The following is a 16,276-nucleotide window of genomic DNA, read 5'->3' as shown; positions in this document are numbered from 1 at the left end:
CAACAGCAACAAAAACAGTAATAATAATAACAACAATAATAATAATTACAACAATAATAATAATAATACTATAGAAGTAGTAGTAGTGGTAGTAATAATAGTATATATCATTACATATACATATGTACATATATTTTATGTATGTGTGTGTGTGTGTGTGTGTGTGTGTATATATATATATATATATATATATATATATATATATATATATATATATATATGCCTACCTGAAAGTCAAGTTCCCAGGGCATCTCCTTTAATATATTTAATATAGCTCAGCAGTCTAACAACTGATCAAGGCTTAGCTCCTTTCAAATGTCAAAATGATGATGATTTTTACCTCTGTTTCATGTATATGAAATTCAGTTTTGATCATCCAGTCATTCATCATATACTTTGATAAATACCTGAATCATTTAAAATTAATATTCAATTGAGGTCCATTTCTAATACCAGCATAAACCCAAATCGAATACTGTGTTAAACCAGGATCACCTATCAACATAAATGTCATAGAAATGAAGATTGATTTATGTTTAATTAAACCAACTATAATAACGGATCTAGTGGGAGACATTTTATTATTGTGTTGAAATATAATTAACCTCTCTGACATAAATTTCGTCAGGGCTTTGATTAAATGTGTATTTTTTCGTGTGCTTCCTGAATAAAAGGCTCAGATCACACTAATTGGATTGTTCTTTCTTTTTTTTTGTGGGGGAGATTGGTGCCAGAACGGGCGTGAAAAATTAGTCTGTGAAATGTTCTCTCTGGATGTACTGTGTGAGCGTGTCTCTTTTAGGACGTGTCTATTTGTCTGTCTGTCTGTCTCTCGCCTGCCAACTCTTTCTCTGTCTCTCAATCCAATCTCTCTCCTTTTCATTGTCTCCCCAACATCTGTCATGAAAGTCTCTTGCTAAAACATGTCTCTTTTTCTATCTCCATCTTTTACCCCCTGTCCTTTTTTTCCTATACTTTCTCTCTCTCTCTCTCTCTCTCGCTCTCTCTCTCTCTCTCAGTGACAGATTCGCTGACGTCTTGAAGTCTCTTGTTGATGTACATCATTGAGCAGGCTGAGGATGACACACTGAAAAACAAGTAAAACCTCTCTCAGGCTTAGAGACCATTCAGTTGTACTCTTCGCTTGAGAGCATCTTGTTTCCTGGTGATGCGCATGGTTCCAGCCGCTTGCTCCAAAACCAGACCCCTTTTTCAATCAGCCCTCAGCACCTGTTTCTGTGAAACGTCTCCAAACCAAAACATCTCTACCTCCTCCGTGTCTCCATGCGACTTTCTGTTTTGTTTTGTTTTTCTCTTTCATTTTTGGCCTGTTTCCTCCATCACTCTAGAAAAGTAAAGAATCGGCTAAGTTTTGACAGCATTTTTGTAGTTCTGACTGCCTTACAATACACTAAAATGTGCTTCTCTATATGGTTTAGAGACCCAAGACATGTTATATATAGTCTATTTATTATGTTCATATATGTAGGCTATATGATGATAATATGATACTAAATCCTGATAACAATGAGATAATCATCTAAAAATTAATCTGACATTATCATATCTTTATAAAGTGTTAAAACATAACTTATTTAAGGCCTGTAACAGACAGGTTTTGAAAAACTGGAGCGTGCTTACATTTTCTCACAACAGTGGTAATCAACTACTTCATTAAGCATTCATATCACATAAAAATGGTTATTTAATGTGGAGAAGCACCGTTGGCCTGGGCCTTTACCTTATTTCTGTATTCAACACTCTGCATGTTAAACAGGAGTTACATCAATAAATCAGTTTTTACATCCTCTGACGCAAAAAAAAAGAAAAAACAGTTAATTACCTATTTGATTGCGGTTTTAAATCCATTTAAGGGCAAACGCTGCCATATGTTTCTTTTGCGCAGGCTTTGCGTGTGCGGCTGAAGCGCGCTCTTCACGGCAGGTAGCACAGCGAGTATTACGTTTGATTGCCGTTTGACAATCAGTCTTTATGACAGGCTACTGCCGTGCTTTTCCATCGACGGAGGACAAACACATCGATCAAGCACGCGGCGACCCCCGCCGACTTTTAAAATTCAAAAGGAAAAAAAAAAAAAAAAAAGACACACTCACACACTTACCGCCTCCTGATGAAATCGCATATTGATTGCTCCGAAACAGTAGAGAAGTTATATATATATATATATATATATATATATATATATATATATATATATTTTATAGCCTACGTAAAAAATCTACATCTGCCTCTACTCCGCTTCACTCTCCGTCTCCTTCATCTGCCTGACATAATCATCCTGAGTCTTTCACTCCATCTCTTTGCGATTCTGTCCATCCTAATAAAAAACGACCCTCCTCTTCCATCAGTGTTTTTACTGCCACCTGTAAAACTATCGATTCTGGCTCTATGCTGAATCCCCGTCTCTCTATTGACATTGGGCAGATAGACTCTCCAAATTACACACTGGAGCACAACTCCAAAAGGACTGCTCTTGCATAAGGATTTTTTTCTTTTTTTTAAATATTTTTATTTTTTTGTCGTGCTTGTGTATTGTTTTTCCCTATAAAGAAATACAGTTAGCTATATCAACAGTGACGCAAGGACTAGAAAATAATTAAGAGAGAAAGACAGAGAGGAGTGACTGAGACAAACAGGCACAAAGACAAAGATAGAAAGATTGAGAAAGACAGGAGATAATGATAGAGTGAACGTGAGAGAGAAAACTGGAACGACAATTGTCTCTTTTGATGAAAACAAAACATAAACAAAACAAAACAAAACAAAACAAAACAAAAAAAACATGAGAAGTGTACAATTTGTGACATTACAATAGTAATAACAAAGATAATAATAATAATAATAATAACAGTAACAGCAATCATAATAGTCAAAACAATAATAAAAAAAAACAATAAGACTTTATATGTCTTGTGAAGACAAATGAATTTTTTTTTTTCAGATTTTTTCATTTTTTTTAATTATTGTTTTAAAGATCATTAACAGTAGTTTGTTCGGTTCTGTTTCACTAGGCTAATATTCTGTGTTAGTATAGTAACATTGCTTGGTAATGCACTCAAAAGTAAATAATTTCTCAAAAGACTCATTTAATTTACTCTTGATTTTTCTTTTTTTTTTATACAAATAACAATTTGAAGAGATATGTTTCATTGTGTGAGTGTTTTTCATCTGTGTGGTGTCTTTCAAAAAAAAATAATAATATCCAATCATTTCCTCTTCCTGTCTCGTTCCTCTGTCCATTCTGCCACTATACATGTTAGCGTTTCCCACTTCAGAATCATTACATGTTTGTTGTTGTTGTTGTTGTTGTTGTTGTTGTTTCTTTAAAAGTCGCAGTACAGAAGTTGTTTCGTGGTACAGTCTCGTTCAGTAAATTCATTAAGGAGAACACATTTAATCCCTCGAGTACTAGCACACAATAGGAGAGAGAGACAAGTAAAGACCAAGAGGAAAACAGGGCGAGAGAAAGAGATAGAGAGGGAGAGATAGAGAGGGAGGGAGCGAGAGAGAGAGAGAGAGAGGGTGAGAAAGAAAGAGGAGAAAAAAAAGGTCTTTTCACAGAGCAACTAAACTGAAAAAAAAAAAGACTGAAAGGACATGTGGGGTGAAACCTGCCCTCCAACAGGAGCAGTTAATCGAATGTCTGAATGGAGGGAGGTAATCAGTTCCTATGAATACTTTATAAGAACAGTGCGTTCCACTCTAGTCTGTCATCGGCGGATTTATTTCTATGGGTTTAAGACTCTGTAAGCCAAGATGCTTTAGCAATTTAAAGTATTTCAATTTTCTCAAATACGTCAGGCATTCAATAGCTCATAAGAATTGCCCAGGCTCCCACTGGGTACTGCTGTCTAAGCAAGTTATGGATTGGCCGTTTTGAATGGACTCTTTTTCTCTGCTGGCACAAAATTATTGGCAGTCATCTAGCAGTCCGCCTCACTGCTAAGCACTGAGAGTGGCGTTTGAGTCTTTGTGTTCAACGTCTCCCCCTATAATAATTATTATTATCACCTCCTCCCTCTTCCTCCTCCTCCTCCTCGCCCATCTCTCTCTCTCTCTCTCTCTCTCTCTCTCTCTCTCTCTCTCTCTCTCTCTCTCCCACCGTTCCTCCCTCCCTCCTTTTATTGGCACCACAGTGATTTTCCCTCTGGTTGTATAGGTGACAGTCAGTCTGTTTTGTTGGGACCAGTGTGTGTGTGATGTGGGTTTTCCGCAGTAGTAGTCCAGTCGTACTGGAGGCCGCCATCCAGGCGGAGTGGGATCTACAGTAAATATTCCTTCTTTCCCTGGCTGGTGTCATTCCCATTGAGGAAGGCTTCCTGCACATCTCCATGCTCATCCAACCCGCTGGCCTCATGGGTCAGGTACGAACCTGGAGAGAGAGAGAGAGAGAGAGAGAGAGCGAGAGAGAGAGAGAGACAGAGAGCGAGAGAGAGAAAGGGTGAGAGAGAGAGAGAGAGAGAGAGAGAGAGAGGGAGAGAGAGAGAGAGAGAGAGAGAGAGAGAGAGAGCGAGAGAAAGAGAGAGAGAGAGAGAGAGAGAGCGAGAGAGAGAGAGAGAGAGAGAGAGAGAGAGAGAGCGAGAGAGAGAGAGAGAGAGAGAGAGAGAAAGGGTGAGAGAGAGGATAAGGGAGAAAAATGGAGAGAGTGACATTAATGCAGTAATACATTACTATTTAAAGTAAAACAGGCAAAAAAAAAAAAAAAGTTATAAATAAATAAATAAATAAAATAAAATTATACAGCACACCTTGCAGACTGCAGACTGACCAACAGCCTGTTAGGAGGAGAGAAGCGAAAGAGACTGCCAGCGCACTTTTAAACTATTCAGACTTAACCAAAATCTTTTGCCTGCAAGTTAAACCTGACATCCTAACCTGTGTTAACCTAAAACACCATACTAAAAGTCAAATTAACTCCAAGCCCAAATTCACACCTGTTAGCCCGCTAGGCTAAAATATGCTAAAACCCAAAACAGTCTTAGCTTAAATGCTGAAACACCCTCAGCGTGTTAATCATCGTGTTATGCCTGTCAGGTAAAAAAGCTAAAAGTAACTACTCGGGCGAGCCTCTCGGATACGCTTCCTCATTAACGCGCTTCCCCGATAACAGGAATCCTTAAACTTCACTCAGAAATTCCTCTCTTTTGCTCATTTTAGCAACATCACCTGCCTGAGAAGCTAATGAGCTTAAAAGGCTCAGAGCTTGAGAAATTTGAGTCGACTGAAGGCAAAACGAGCTCCAGCCTCTAACTGCACCTGAGGAAGTCTTTCATCAGAACCTTTGGATAGAGTCAATGCTAATTAGTCACAGATTAATTGGCTGCATAATCATCTCGACACGGTTCTTGCAACCATCAGCAAATTCGATACAACATAACCTTTTCGTCCGATGATATTTTAAGGCAATAGTATGTGTCTGTGACACTGTCGCTAGAATTTATAGCCAATAAATGAAATATATGGTTTCATTATATTGCTTCACTGAAAAAATTAATCTATTCTGTGTGGAACTCAAACTTTTGTGCGTGTGTGTGTGAGAGAGAGAGAGAGAGAGAGAGAGAGAGAGAGAGAGAGAAAGTGAAAAAAGTTGCAGGTTTTGGGCTATTACATATAAACAATTGCCAAGGACTTCCCCTGGTTTTGCTCCCTACTTATCAAAGAGTGTTTAAGAAGCCGCTGATGCAACCTCTCTCAGCACTGAACGGTTGATTAATTGCCTACAGTTTGGCTTTTTGGCTGAATTCAAGGTTAGACATGAAACCTTGGCCTTTCCTGTCTGGGAGCTGATAGGTTGACTAACTCTTCCAGACTTTGATTGGCACGCGGGCCACCTCAGCGTAAAGGATGGTGCCCTCCCGAATCCCTCCGCCCGCCCGCATTGGGACTCTTCCCAGTAATCTTTATAGGCACGTTCGGAGGGAGCCAGAGGCCCTTAAAAGCAATGCGGTTGGAGGGTAATGTGGTTTCCTTTATGGATGAGTCCTCATACAGTGAACTAAAAGGGTCATAAAAGAACGTGGTCACGCCTACAATTCCCACGTCTTGTCTTGGCCCTGACAGGACACTGTAAATCAAAGAGTGCTCCTGTTGAAACCAAAAAAAAAAAAAAAAAAGATTTTTATGCCTCTTCATCTTCCTCCTCCTCGTCCTCCTGCTCTAATCTCTCTCCTTCTCCCTCTCTCTATGTCCTTTCTTTCATTCTGCTCTCTCTCTTTTCCCATCCTCTTATACTCATTTCCTCCTTTCACCATCTCCTCACTCGTTCTGTCAATCCTTCCTCTGTTTTTCGTTCTCCAAAAATCACTCTTTTTTAAATTCACTGTCCTTTCTAACCCTTTCTATCCACCTTCTCTCCTCCTCCTTCTCTCAACCTCTCTCTCTCTCTCTGTCCTTTCTTCCCTCCCCAGAGGGCATGTCAGAGTAGTGTGTCAGGCTTCGTTAGGATGTTCACACAACGGTGTGAGAAGAAAGTGAAGGTCACCTTTCTGTCGGACAGAGCACCAGATGGTGACAATAAGCACACAGATGATGGTAAAGACCAGAAGCGCCAGTACACCCCCAACGACCGCATACGGTACCGCACTGTGGGTCTCCACCACTGCTCCTGGATCTGAGAGAGAGAAAGAGAGAGTTGTTATTAACATATGTTTTTTTATTATTATTATTATTATCAAATAATAAAACTTTGAGATGCTCAGTGAGCAATAGTGATATTTAAAATGACTGATATGAGAGGGAAATGAGAACAGAGAAATGATAGGTGAACAGCGGCAGTGTGGGCTTCAATGCGTGTTTCACTCCTGAGATAAGAGTAGCTTACTTTGATTGTTCAAAGTCCACCTTAGATCAGAATGAATGAGAAAGAGAGAGAGAAAGAGAGAGAGAGAGAGAAACTGTGTGACCAGAGAAATGGAATGAATGTGAATGTTCTTTATGCTTCTCCACAAGCAAGTTCTCAACCAGTCAGTCTTTACACAGACACACACACACACACACACACACACACGCACGCACACACACGCGCACACACATACGTGCACACACAGAAACGTGCAAACACACACATACACTTACACAAACAGAAAATCACACACAAACATGCATGCACATGTGCACTCACACACATGCACACACACACACACACACACACACACAGAAGTGTCGAAAAGCCCATACATACACACACACACACACACACACACACACATGAACAAGCACATGTGCACACATACACATGCACACACAGAAACACACATACAAACATGTGACACACACACACACACACACACATACACACACAGAAGTGTAGAAAAGCCCATACATACACACACACACACACACACACACATGAACACGCACATGTGCACACATACACATGCACACACAGAAACACACATACAAACATGTGACACACACACACACACACACACTCATACACACACAGAAGTGTAGAAAAGCACATACACACACACAGCACACACATACACAGCACACACACACCCACACAAGCCAGCAGAGATTGCAAGGCACACCTAAATATTTAATAACCTGTTGACAAAGATAAATAGCTACAGAACAGAAATAGGTGGGAGAAAAAAGGAGGGGGCAAAAATGAAGAGACAAAAAGACAATGAGAAAAGACGAGCGGTGGTGTGTGTATGTGTGTGTGTGTGTGTGTGTGTGTCAAGGGAAACATGTCTATCCAAGACAGAGCCACAGAAAGAAAGAAAGTTTACATGCATCTCTTAGGAGTTGGAGGGATGTAAGGACCTGAAAAGGGACAAACATAATCATCTGACAGAGAGAGAGAGAGAGAGAGAGAGAGAGAGAGAGAGAGAAAGAGAGAGAGAGCTATTGAACTGGCTGTCGGATAAGATTTCATTAGAGGCCTGGCAAGTAATATTTCACAAAGGATGAAAAATTAAGTGTGGCAGAGAGTCATAAGTTTCTTTTTGAGAGCCTTCAGCTTCAGTGTTCAGTTAATGACAGCAGAAAAGGCCTCTCACCCCAAGACATCTCTCTCTGACATTTCCTCTCTCTTTCTCTCTCTCTCTCCCCACAGGAACAGCAGGTGAATATTCTCTCTCTCTCTCTCTCGCTCTCTCTCTCTCTCTCTACATTGTTTTGTGTCAGACCAGCTTCCTTCCATACCTCTCTTCAAAAAAAAGGGGGGCTTTGGAGGAAAGAAGGAGAGCAAGGGAAATAAAGTGTGAAAGTACGTCTGTGTTTAAGCCAGAGACAGAAAAAACCACAGTGATGTACAAAGACTGTCAAGAAGGACATGCTGTGGAGAGACTATGCACAAAAAAAAAAAAATAGTCCACATCTCTGAAGGAGCGAGAGAGAGAGAGAGAGAGAGAGCGAGTGTGTGTGTGTGTGTGTGTGTGTGTCTTGTTCTGTTGGAGTGTGTAGGGTAAAGGGCAGTGTGAGCTGTTTTGCTTGGCTGCGTTGACCTGACGATACACTGAGTGACATCTCCCAAAGCCCAGAGCACCAGCCTCTTTACAGACACCATTAGTCACAGGACCCCTCTGTTTGTCTCACACATACACACACTCACCCACTCACACAAATACACACACACACACACACACACACTCACACACACACACACAGTCTTACTCTCTCTCTCAATATACACGGACACACACACACCGACACACACGTACACACACCGACACACACGTACACACACACACACACACACACACACACACACACACACACACACACACACACACGTACACACACGTACACACACACATACACACACACACACACACACAGACACACATTCTTGCACATATTTTTGCACTCAGTCATTCTCTCCTGCACACACGTTCTCTCTGTCTCCCTCTCTGTCCCTCACACACACATACATATGCATGCAGTCTTGTACACTTACACACACACTTACACACAATCTCATATTCTTAATGTCCCTCTCTATCTCACACACATACACACACGCATTCACATTCTTGTACATAAATATACACGCTGTATTGCTCTAACACACAGACATAGGCGCACACACACACAAAGAAGACAAACCAGCCAAAGAGACAGAGACAGTTTTCACACTAGGCCATTGTGGAATCCCAGCAGTGCGGGAGATGGACAACACATAAATATGTGAGTGTGTGAGTGTGTGTGTGTTAGTGTGTGTGTTAGTGTGTGAGTGGGGTGTGGGCATGCGGGAACACAGCGGGGAAAACCGAACAGCCAGACAGTAAATTGGTGGAGAGGAGAACTGTGATGAACAGACAGCACAAAGAGAAGAGGACGGAAAGGACAAGAGCGAAAGAAAAAGACAATAGCAGGAAGGAAGAGGCGTGAAATCAGAAGCTCTTACAGGAGAAAAGTCAAAAGTATGTGACGGAGTGAGTGCAGGAAGAGATTAGAGGAGTGCAAGAAAGAGTGGAAGAGCTCGACCAAATTGAGTGGAGTAGGGTTGCAATAAATCTGGGGAGAGATTAAAGATCCAAAGCTTGCAGTAGAACTGGTGATTGAGGAAAAGATCTGAGCAGTACCAAATGCTGAGGAGTTTTTGCAGAAGAGAAGAGAAGAGAAGAGAAGAGAAGAGAAGAGAAGAGAAGAGAAGAGAAGAGAAGGTGGATGATGTTGAAGAGAAGAGAAGAGAAGAGAAGAGAAGAGAAGAGAAGAGAAGGTGGATGATGTTGAAGAGAAGAGAAGAGAAGAGAAGAGAAGAGAAGAGAAGAGAAGAGAAGAGAAGAGAAGAGAAGAGAGGAGAAGAGAGGAGAAGAGAAGAGAAGAGAAGAGAAGAGAAGAGAAGAGAAGAGAAGAGAAGAGAAGGTGGATGATGTTACCTTTGGGTTGAACTGCTGGGCTGAGGGTGGAGAGGGTTGGGTTTGAGGAGGCAGGGTGGGAAATGGGAGGGGCCGTGGAAATGACAGACACATTCTCTACCACAGACACATTCTCTACAAGACAACGGTAATGACACAGGGTTATGCAAATAGGACCATTAGAACTACTGACAGCCTACTACAGTTGGCACAAAGAGACATGGAAGGGATTTAGGGGTGTTTGTGTGTGTGTGTGCGTGTGTGTGTGTGTGTGTGCGTGCTCTATCCAAGATTAATTACATCTGTCTGTTAAAACGTGCTCCCCAGGCCAGCAGGGTGCAGTAGTGTTCTGTGCCAACTCTCTGGCCCTAACCTAAGAACAGCAATATATCCATCAGCGACTGTGCATAACTACTCTCTCTCATTTCCCATCCCTCCATCCCTAAGATCATCCATCTCTCTCTTCTGCTACTCTTCCAACATTTCTAATATCTGCCTTACAGCCATCTCTCTTTCCCCCTCCTCGTTTCTCTTACTGTTCCTCTCTCCCTCTCTCTCTCTCTCTCTCTTGCTCTCTTCCCCAGTCTCATTCACTGTGTCAGCGGATTAGATCAGCCAGCTGTGTTTAAATGCTGTGTGAGGATGATGTCACAGCCTTGGGTGTAGAACAAAAACAAAAAACCTGAGTGTACAGTTTACATGAGCATGTGTGTGAATGAGAGAGTGAGTAAGTGAGTGAGTGTGTTTGTGTGTGTCTGTGTGCTTAGGTGTGTTTGTTTGATTGTGTGTGTGTGTGTGTGTGTGTGTGCATGTACTTATAGCAGTAGCCAGTCTGGTCATTCACTGAAAAATGATCAATATTTCCAAACCACTCCCTACACCACACTGTTACCACCCCCCCCACCCCCACCCCCCGAAAATGGGCAATGAACGACGGCACCTCATCTCTTAATTCCACCCCCTTTTTCTCACCCCCCACCAATAACCCCCACCCCGATTCCATTAGTACAATTCCTCCTCTGCATGCAAACTCCCTCCACACTACACATACAAAGCTACATATGTCTCCACTCTCCTCCACGCTACATATCTTTTCTGTCTCTGCCTCTCTTCCTTGCACTCTCTACTACTGTGTTAACAAGACGCCTCATTAACTGTGAGTTTTATGGCAGAATTTCAATATCACAGAATGAACTGACAAAATCAAGCCATAGTTATACAGCGAACAGATGACTTTTCAGCGGGTTGACTAACTGATCTGACACTCAAGATTTTTTGAATTTGAGGAGGCAGAGCAAAGGTCACAGGATGACTCTGAGTTCTGATTAACGGAAATAACGACATGATTAAGACCAACTGTCACGCTTTTTGAAGTACAGGAACACACTTATATGTCTCTTTGCCTTGCTGGGGCTGAAGTCTTTAGTGCAACTAAAGTATTCATTCAAATTGGGTTTCAAATTCATATTTATCGGATTTCAGCCTCGAATTCATATTTATTCAAATTTCTGCCTCCTCGGGCTTGGCTGGCCCCAGCTTGCATCACCTCTATGGCTAAGTTCAAAGGTCAGGTCCCAGACCTCTGCCTGGTAGTACTTTTCATTCCTGAATATTTATGTCACTGGCAATCATAACTCCACTCTCACTCTCTGATTCTGTCTCTCACCCTTTCCTCAGTTTCACTCCATGAATTAGAGGCCTGTCTTACTTTTCCCAATTAAAGCCACTACTCATTAAAACACTTTCTATCTCTTCCCAAGATCATCCCTCACTCTCTCCCTCCCTCCCTCTCTCACGCTCTCTCTCTCCCCCTCTCTCCATCCATCCATTTCTTCCTTGCCCATTTCCTTCTCTATACATCTTCTTCTCCACTACTCTCTCACGCGCTTCGATTCAAATGGGTTTTATTGGCACCATAATCCATTGCTGTCACACAGTGCTGTCATCTGGTTACATAAGTGTGTCTTAACAGTTTTCATCATACACAAATAAGACATGGGTTGTTTGTAATCACAGCCATTTGTAACCAAATATTGATTTTTTTTTGGGGGGTGGGGGTGATAAGGGGTGGAACTTGGCCTCTCCCTTGTTAGCAAAACGAGGCCACACTGAATCTGTCTTGTTAACTTGGGATCCCTTCTGATTTATGTTTCAGGCGGTATGAGAACAGGCGGCATCTTCCTTGTTAAAATTTTGATTTTTGGAGTAAAAATTGCCTGAGGTTTTTCTTTGTGTGTGTGTGTGTGTGTGTGAGAGAGAGAGTGTGCGTGTGCGGCTGTTGTGCAGTGCATCACGTTGCAAACAAGTCAAATCCGAATGCAAGGAGTACACTGGGGGGGGGGGGGGGGTCTGGGGGGGTCATAGCATTGCTGTCCATCTGCTTAACGCTACAGTGTGAGTGTAACATGGCATAATATAAGGAAGGGAGAAAAAAGAACAGCTTGATCTTTAGGGCTTTTTTCCTCTTTTTTTTTTTTCCTTCAAGAAGACAGGTGAAAAATTTGCTCGCAGGCTTCGAGTACATCGTTTAGCATTGTTTAATAACCGGTGTTGAACGTCAGCAAGAAAACAAAAAAATTATGATGCGTTAGAAATCAAGAGGGGCTACCTGGGCTTGACTGATAGAACTGATTAATGACCCAACAAGCTACTGAACAATCACCCATCCAAAAGTGAAAGGCAGAGCGTACAGAAGATATAGTTCTCCCCTAGGCTCAATCTTCTGCTGCATAGCTTTTCGGGTTGCAAAAAGACATTAATCCAGCATAATGAAATTCGCAATACCGCATGTAATTTTAATGGTTCTTTCTCCAGCGGACAGCTATTAACTTCCAGGGGGATCTGGTCAGGGGAGTGGCAATAGGGAACTAAAACTTGTTGGAATTGACCAATAAAAGTTTGTCAGAAATGTCTAAATTTCACCGGCGTCATGGGATTTGCGGCAGACTCCTAAACCATCACTCTAGTTACATTTTTAATGACCAGTCACTGCATGCACATGGGGTGGCACAGAATGGATTCTGGGAACACGCAAAGACCCATCGCGCTGGGACTAAAATCAACCTGTCTGATCCTGCGTAGGGTGGGTGTGTCTGCCAGACAGATTCAAACACTGAGAGGCAGCCTTTTTTTTCGTCTTCTTTCTCCATCCCCTGTATTTCGTTTTTTTTTTTTTTCTTCAAAGGAAAACAGTGGGACCACGATATTTTTCCTGTGTTAATTAGCTAAATTCCTTTCCAATCGAATCTGACCTTGGTCAGCAATAAATTTTTAGGACGGAGCCTATTGAGGAGGGTTTTGAATGCACGACTGCCTGGCACAGCTGTAAATGTATGCCTGATGTCTCCGTGGAGGACTGTTTGTTAGCAGTCAGTTTGTTGGCAATTAGCATTTTTTGTTTTTTTTTCCTGAGTAAGGAGCGCATAGTGAAAGACTCAACTGAGTTTTGACTTCGATGTTTTTCGCTCTGCCACTTTCAAGCCCATTCAAGTGGCTGATATGAACCGTGAAGCAGATGTGAAGCATTTCATGTCTGCTCAATGCCAAATTGCAATGATTTTGGACGCCCTCGTAAATGTATCTGTCAAGCTGACATTCAACAATAAAAAAATATTTCAGGGGTTTTTTTTGAGACCGTGAGATGCCAAGACAACAAGGACATTCAGCAGGCAAACCCCCCCAACTCCACTCCTCCACCTCATACCCCCGGCAGTCTAAACTCTATCACCTGGGCCCTGAGGTTTAGACGGGGGTGAGAAAGCGCCAGCAGGTGAGCCTGGAGCAGACAGGAAACACACTGAGGAATCAGCTGGTGCAAGGTGGCCATGGCAACTATAACTTAGCAACCCAAGGCTTCACCAGAGGAGATTTTGCTTTCGAGACGCTCAGACACGATGTTGAGGGAAGATTTTGTAATGGTTCAATTTCTACAACTACACTATAAAAAAAAAAAAACCATAATTACATATCTGTTTCTTTTTTCACTTCACTGACCGTACCATAGCACCTTAATAAAAACCTTCTGAAGGCTACTCTTCTGGGCAAATCTTTGCTGTTTTCACCAAGGCTTGAAGAGAAGTCACGGTCTAAGTCCTTCAGTCAGTGATGGAGCGTTGGCAAAGCTCAAGTCGAAACTTTCTGTCTAGAATATACTTCTTAGCCTATACTACTAGAGCGCTAAAGGAGAAGATGAAGATTTTTGAGCACAAAATCCTAAGCCTGGGTAATCCTAAGAGTGGAGCTGAGGCTTTAGAAGGGACCAAACTCCCTCTGTAGAATCCCTGTTGGGAGAGACAGGCCTTGGGGCCTTTATCTGAGCTTGCTTCATGTTGCTTAATGAAAAGGATGCATCAACCCGCTTCTTTTATAGGCTAGAAAATAAGATGAGAGCTACAATGAGTACTCAGCGACTAAGGCTCCCAAGTGGAGGAGAAACATCAGACTAGCAAAACCAGGTACCTCGTCCTACCTTTCTCTGAGGGTCTGTATCAGACAGAAACCTGTGATGGTATTGCTCTTACACGGTTGCTTTAGGGCTTACCTTGATTTTCAGAGAGAGAGAAGGTACAAGTTGGGGGACCATCTTATGTTATCTTTGGTGACATAAAAGCATTTGCGTGGGAGTGGGGAAACGGGAAGTCCCTCGTGCCTGGATGGCTGACGGCTTATTTCTAGTGCATATGTAGCAGCAGTCAGGCCTGGTCTATTTTCACAAGTTTCGGTTGTTACTCGAGGAGAAATCTGGGATCTCAAGAACTTGTGTCAAGAACTTATCTCCCTGCTATGAGATGGTTTCAAAACGCTGCCCAAGGGCCTCACTAATTTACTTAAGGGTTGCTTAAACTCCATTCTCTGTGGTGGCCAGACCTTCTGTGTGACAGAATCGGCAGTCTTTGAGGCTTCGTTTCTGAACAGAGATCTAAATACCATCATGACAGGTCTAAAGCTCAATGCTGGTTTTCCCTTTCGATCTTGAACAACTCTTTTTTTTTTTTTTTTTGGCAGAGCTGATCGCCTGCATCATTCTAAGACTCTTAAACCCTTTGGATTTGGCCCCAGGCGAACTCCCTGTACAAAGCTGTGGTACCGAGACATTCCCAGCATGCTGAGAAAGCTTTTCCATCCACCCAGGGGCATTCGTTAGGGCCGTGCCCTCTCCGGACCACTGGTAAACTATCTCTCCACCGAACAACAGCTGGTCATGCTGTGAAGGCAGCTGCTGTCAGTGAAGTTCTCCACATATGCGGTTGATGTAAAAGGGGTAGTAAGATCAGAAGGAGATGTGGAGAAGCTGACTCAGCATCTTAATATCTTTTAGACAGAGAGAGAGAGAGAGAAAGAGCAGCATCTGCCTGCATTAGCCCGGAGAAATGTGCTTCGTTCCTGCTGGGATACTGGAAGGAGCTACCTACACCTTCCGCAGCAGTTTCTTGTAATGGCGTTAAGGTGCTGGGTGTGTTTCTTTCTTTTTTTTTTTTTCCCTAACTCGCGGATACACGAAGACACGCGGTGAGGGTCCAGGAAGTTTTCCGAAAAAGTTAAAGAGTTGGCGGTGGACTCTTTTACAGATTTCTCATACAGGGAAGAGGAACTCAAGTCATCGATAATCTGGAAGCGTCCTTGTGCTTTGGCACAGACTGACTGTGCCTGACCCTCCGGCTTCTCTCCTGCAATCTGTGCAGAAAACATTTTCTGATTTCTCCTAGTGTAGAAATCTCAAGTTACCAGCAGAAGTCCTATATCAGCAGTGACTGAGGAGAAACATTCCCTTATCAATGTTGTGGCAAAAAAGTGTCAGCCTAGAGGCTGGAACACTTGCAAACACACTTAAATAGCTCTGACAGGATGATGTGGGTACCTTTTGCCCTCTCCATATTAAGTACCGTTGGGAAGCTAGGGCTTGATAAACAATTGTTTCAGCTTTCTCTGACAAGTGTAAAACATCCACACCATATTGATGTTTATATGTCCGCACTGAATGACTGTGAAACACTGAAGGTGTCAGAGAGAGGATTTAAATGAATCACTGAATTCCACCCCCCTTTTCTCAAGCAAGGATGAAGTTTCTTGAGCAGTTGATGTTTTTCTTAAGCAGGGGTGACACGGTGGTCTGTCAAATGTACTGTAGACTAGGTCGGCGTTACGTATGCACGGGTGTTAACTAACTTGGCTGAAGGCCTCAACGCTCTCTTTTTCTCAGTTGTTGTTGTTGTTGTTTTTCTGGGGTTTTTTTTTCTTTGGACAGTTTTCGTTCAGCAAGGTCCTTTCTGGGCGATGTCATGTCCTGAATCGACAGTCACCGCCCATAGCCTTTGGAGCAGAGGAGGGATTCTCGGCATCATCTCTTATCTCTCCAGAAGCTGATATTTTCATTGTCGGTTAAAAAGGAGTTACACAACATCTGTGTTAAAGAAATATTTCATACAGTGCTCCAGGGTGAAGCTGAT

General features: G+C 42.4%; 1 protein-coding gene across 1 annotated transcript in view; it reads right to left on the bottom strand.

The window, feature by feature from the left end:
- Positions 1-4,283: 4,283 nt before the first annotated feature.
- Positions 4,284-16,276, bottom strand: part of cadm4 (cell adhesion molecule 4) — a 29,667-nt gene continuing 17,674 nt past the window's right edge. Inside the window, exons 7-8 of the mRNA XM_030785101.1 lie at positions 6,503-6,631; positions 4,284-4,393 (exon numbers count right to left, since the gene is read on the bottom strand). Coding sequence (XP_030640961.1) covers positions 4,284-4,393; positions 6,503-6,631 — 239 coding nt within the window. The remainder of the gene's footprint in view (positions 4,394-6,502; positions 6,632-16,276) is intronic.

This window comes from Chanos chanos, chromosome 9, assembly GCF_902362185.1.
Source record: "Chanos chanos chromosome 9, fChaCha1.1, whole genome shotgun sequence".
NCBI classification, from domain to species: domain Eukaryota; kingdom Metazoa; phylum Chordata; class Actinopteri; order Gonorynchiformes; family Chanidae; genus Chanos; species Chanos chanos.
Note: the sequence above shows the minus strand (reverse complement) of the source record. Positions and strands in the feature narration are given on the sequence as shown.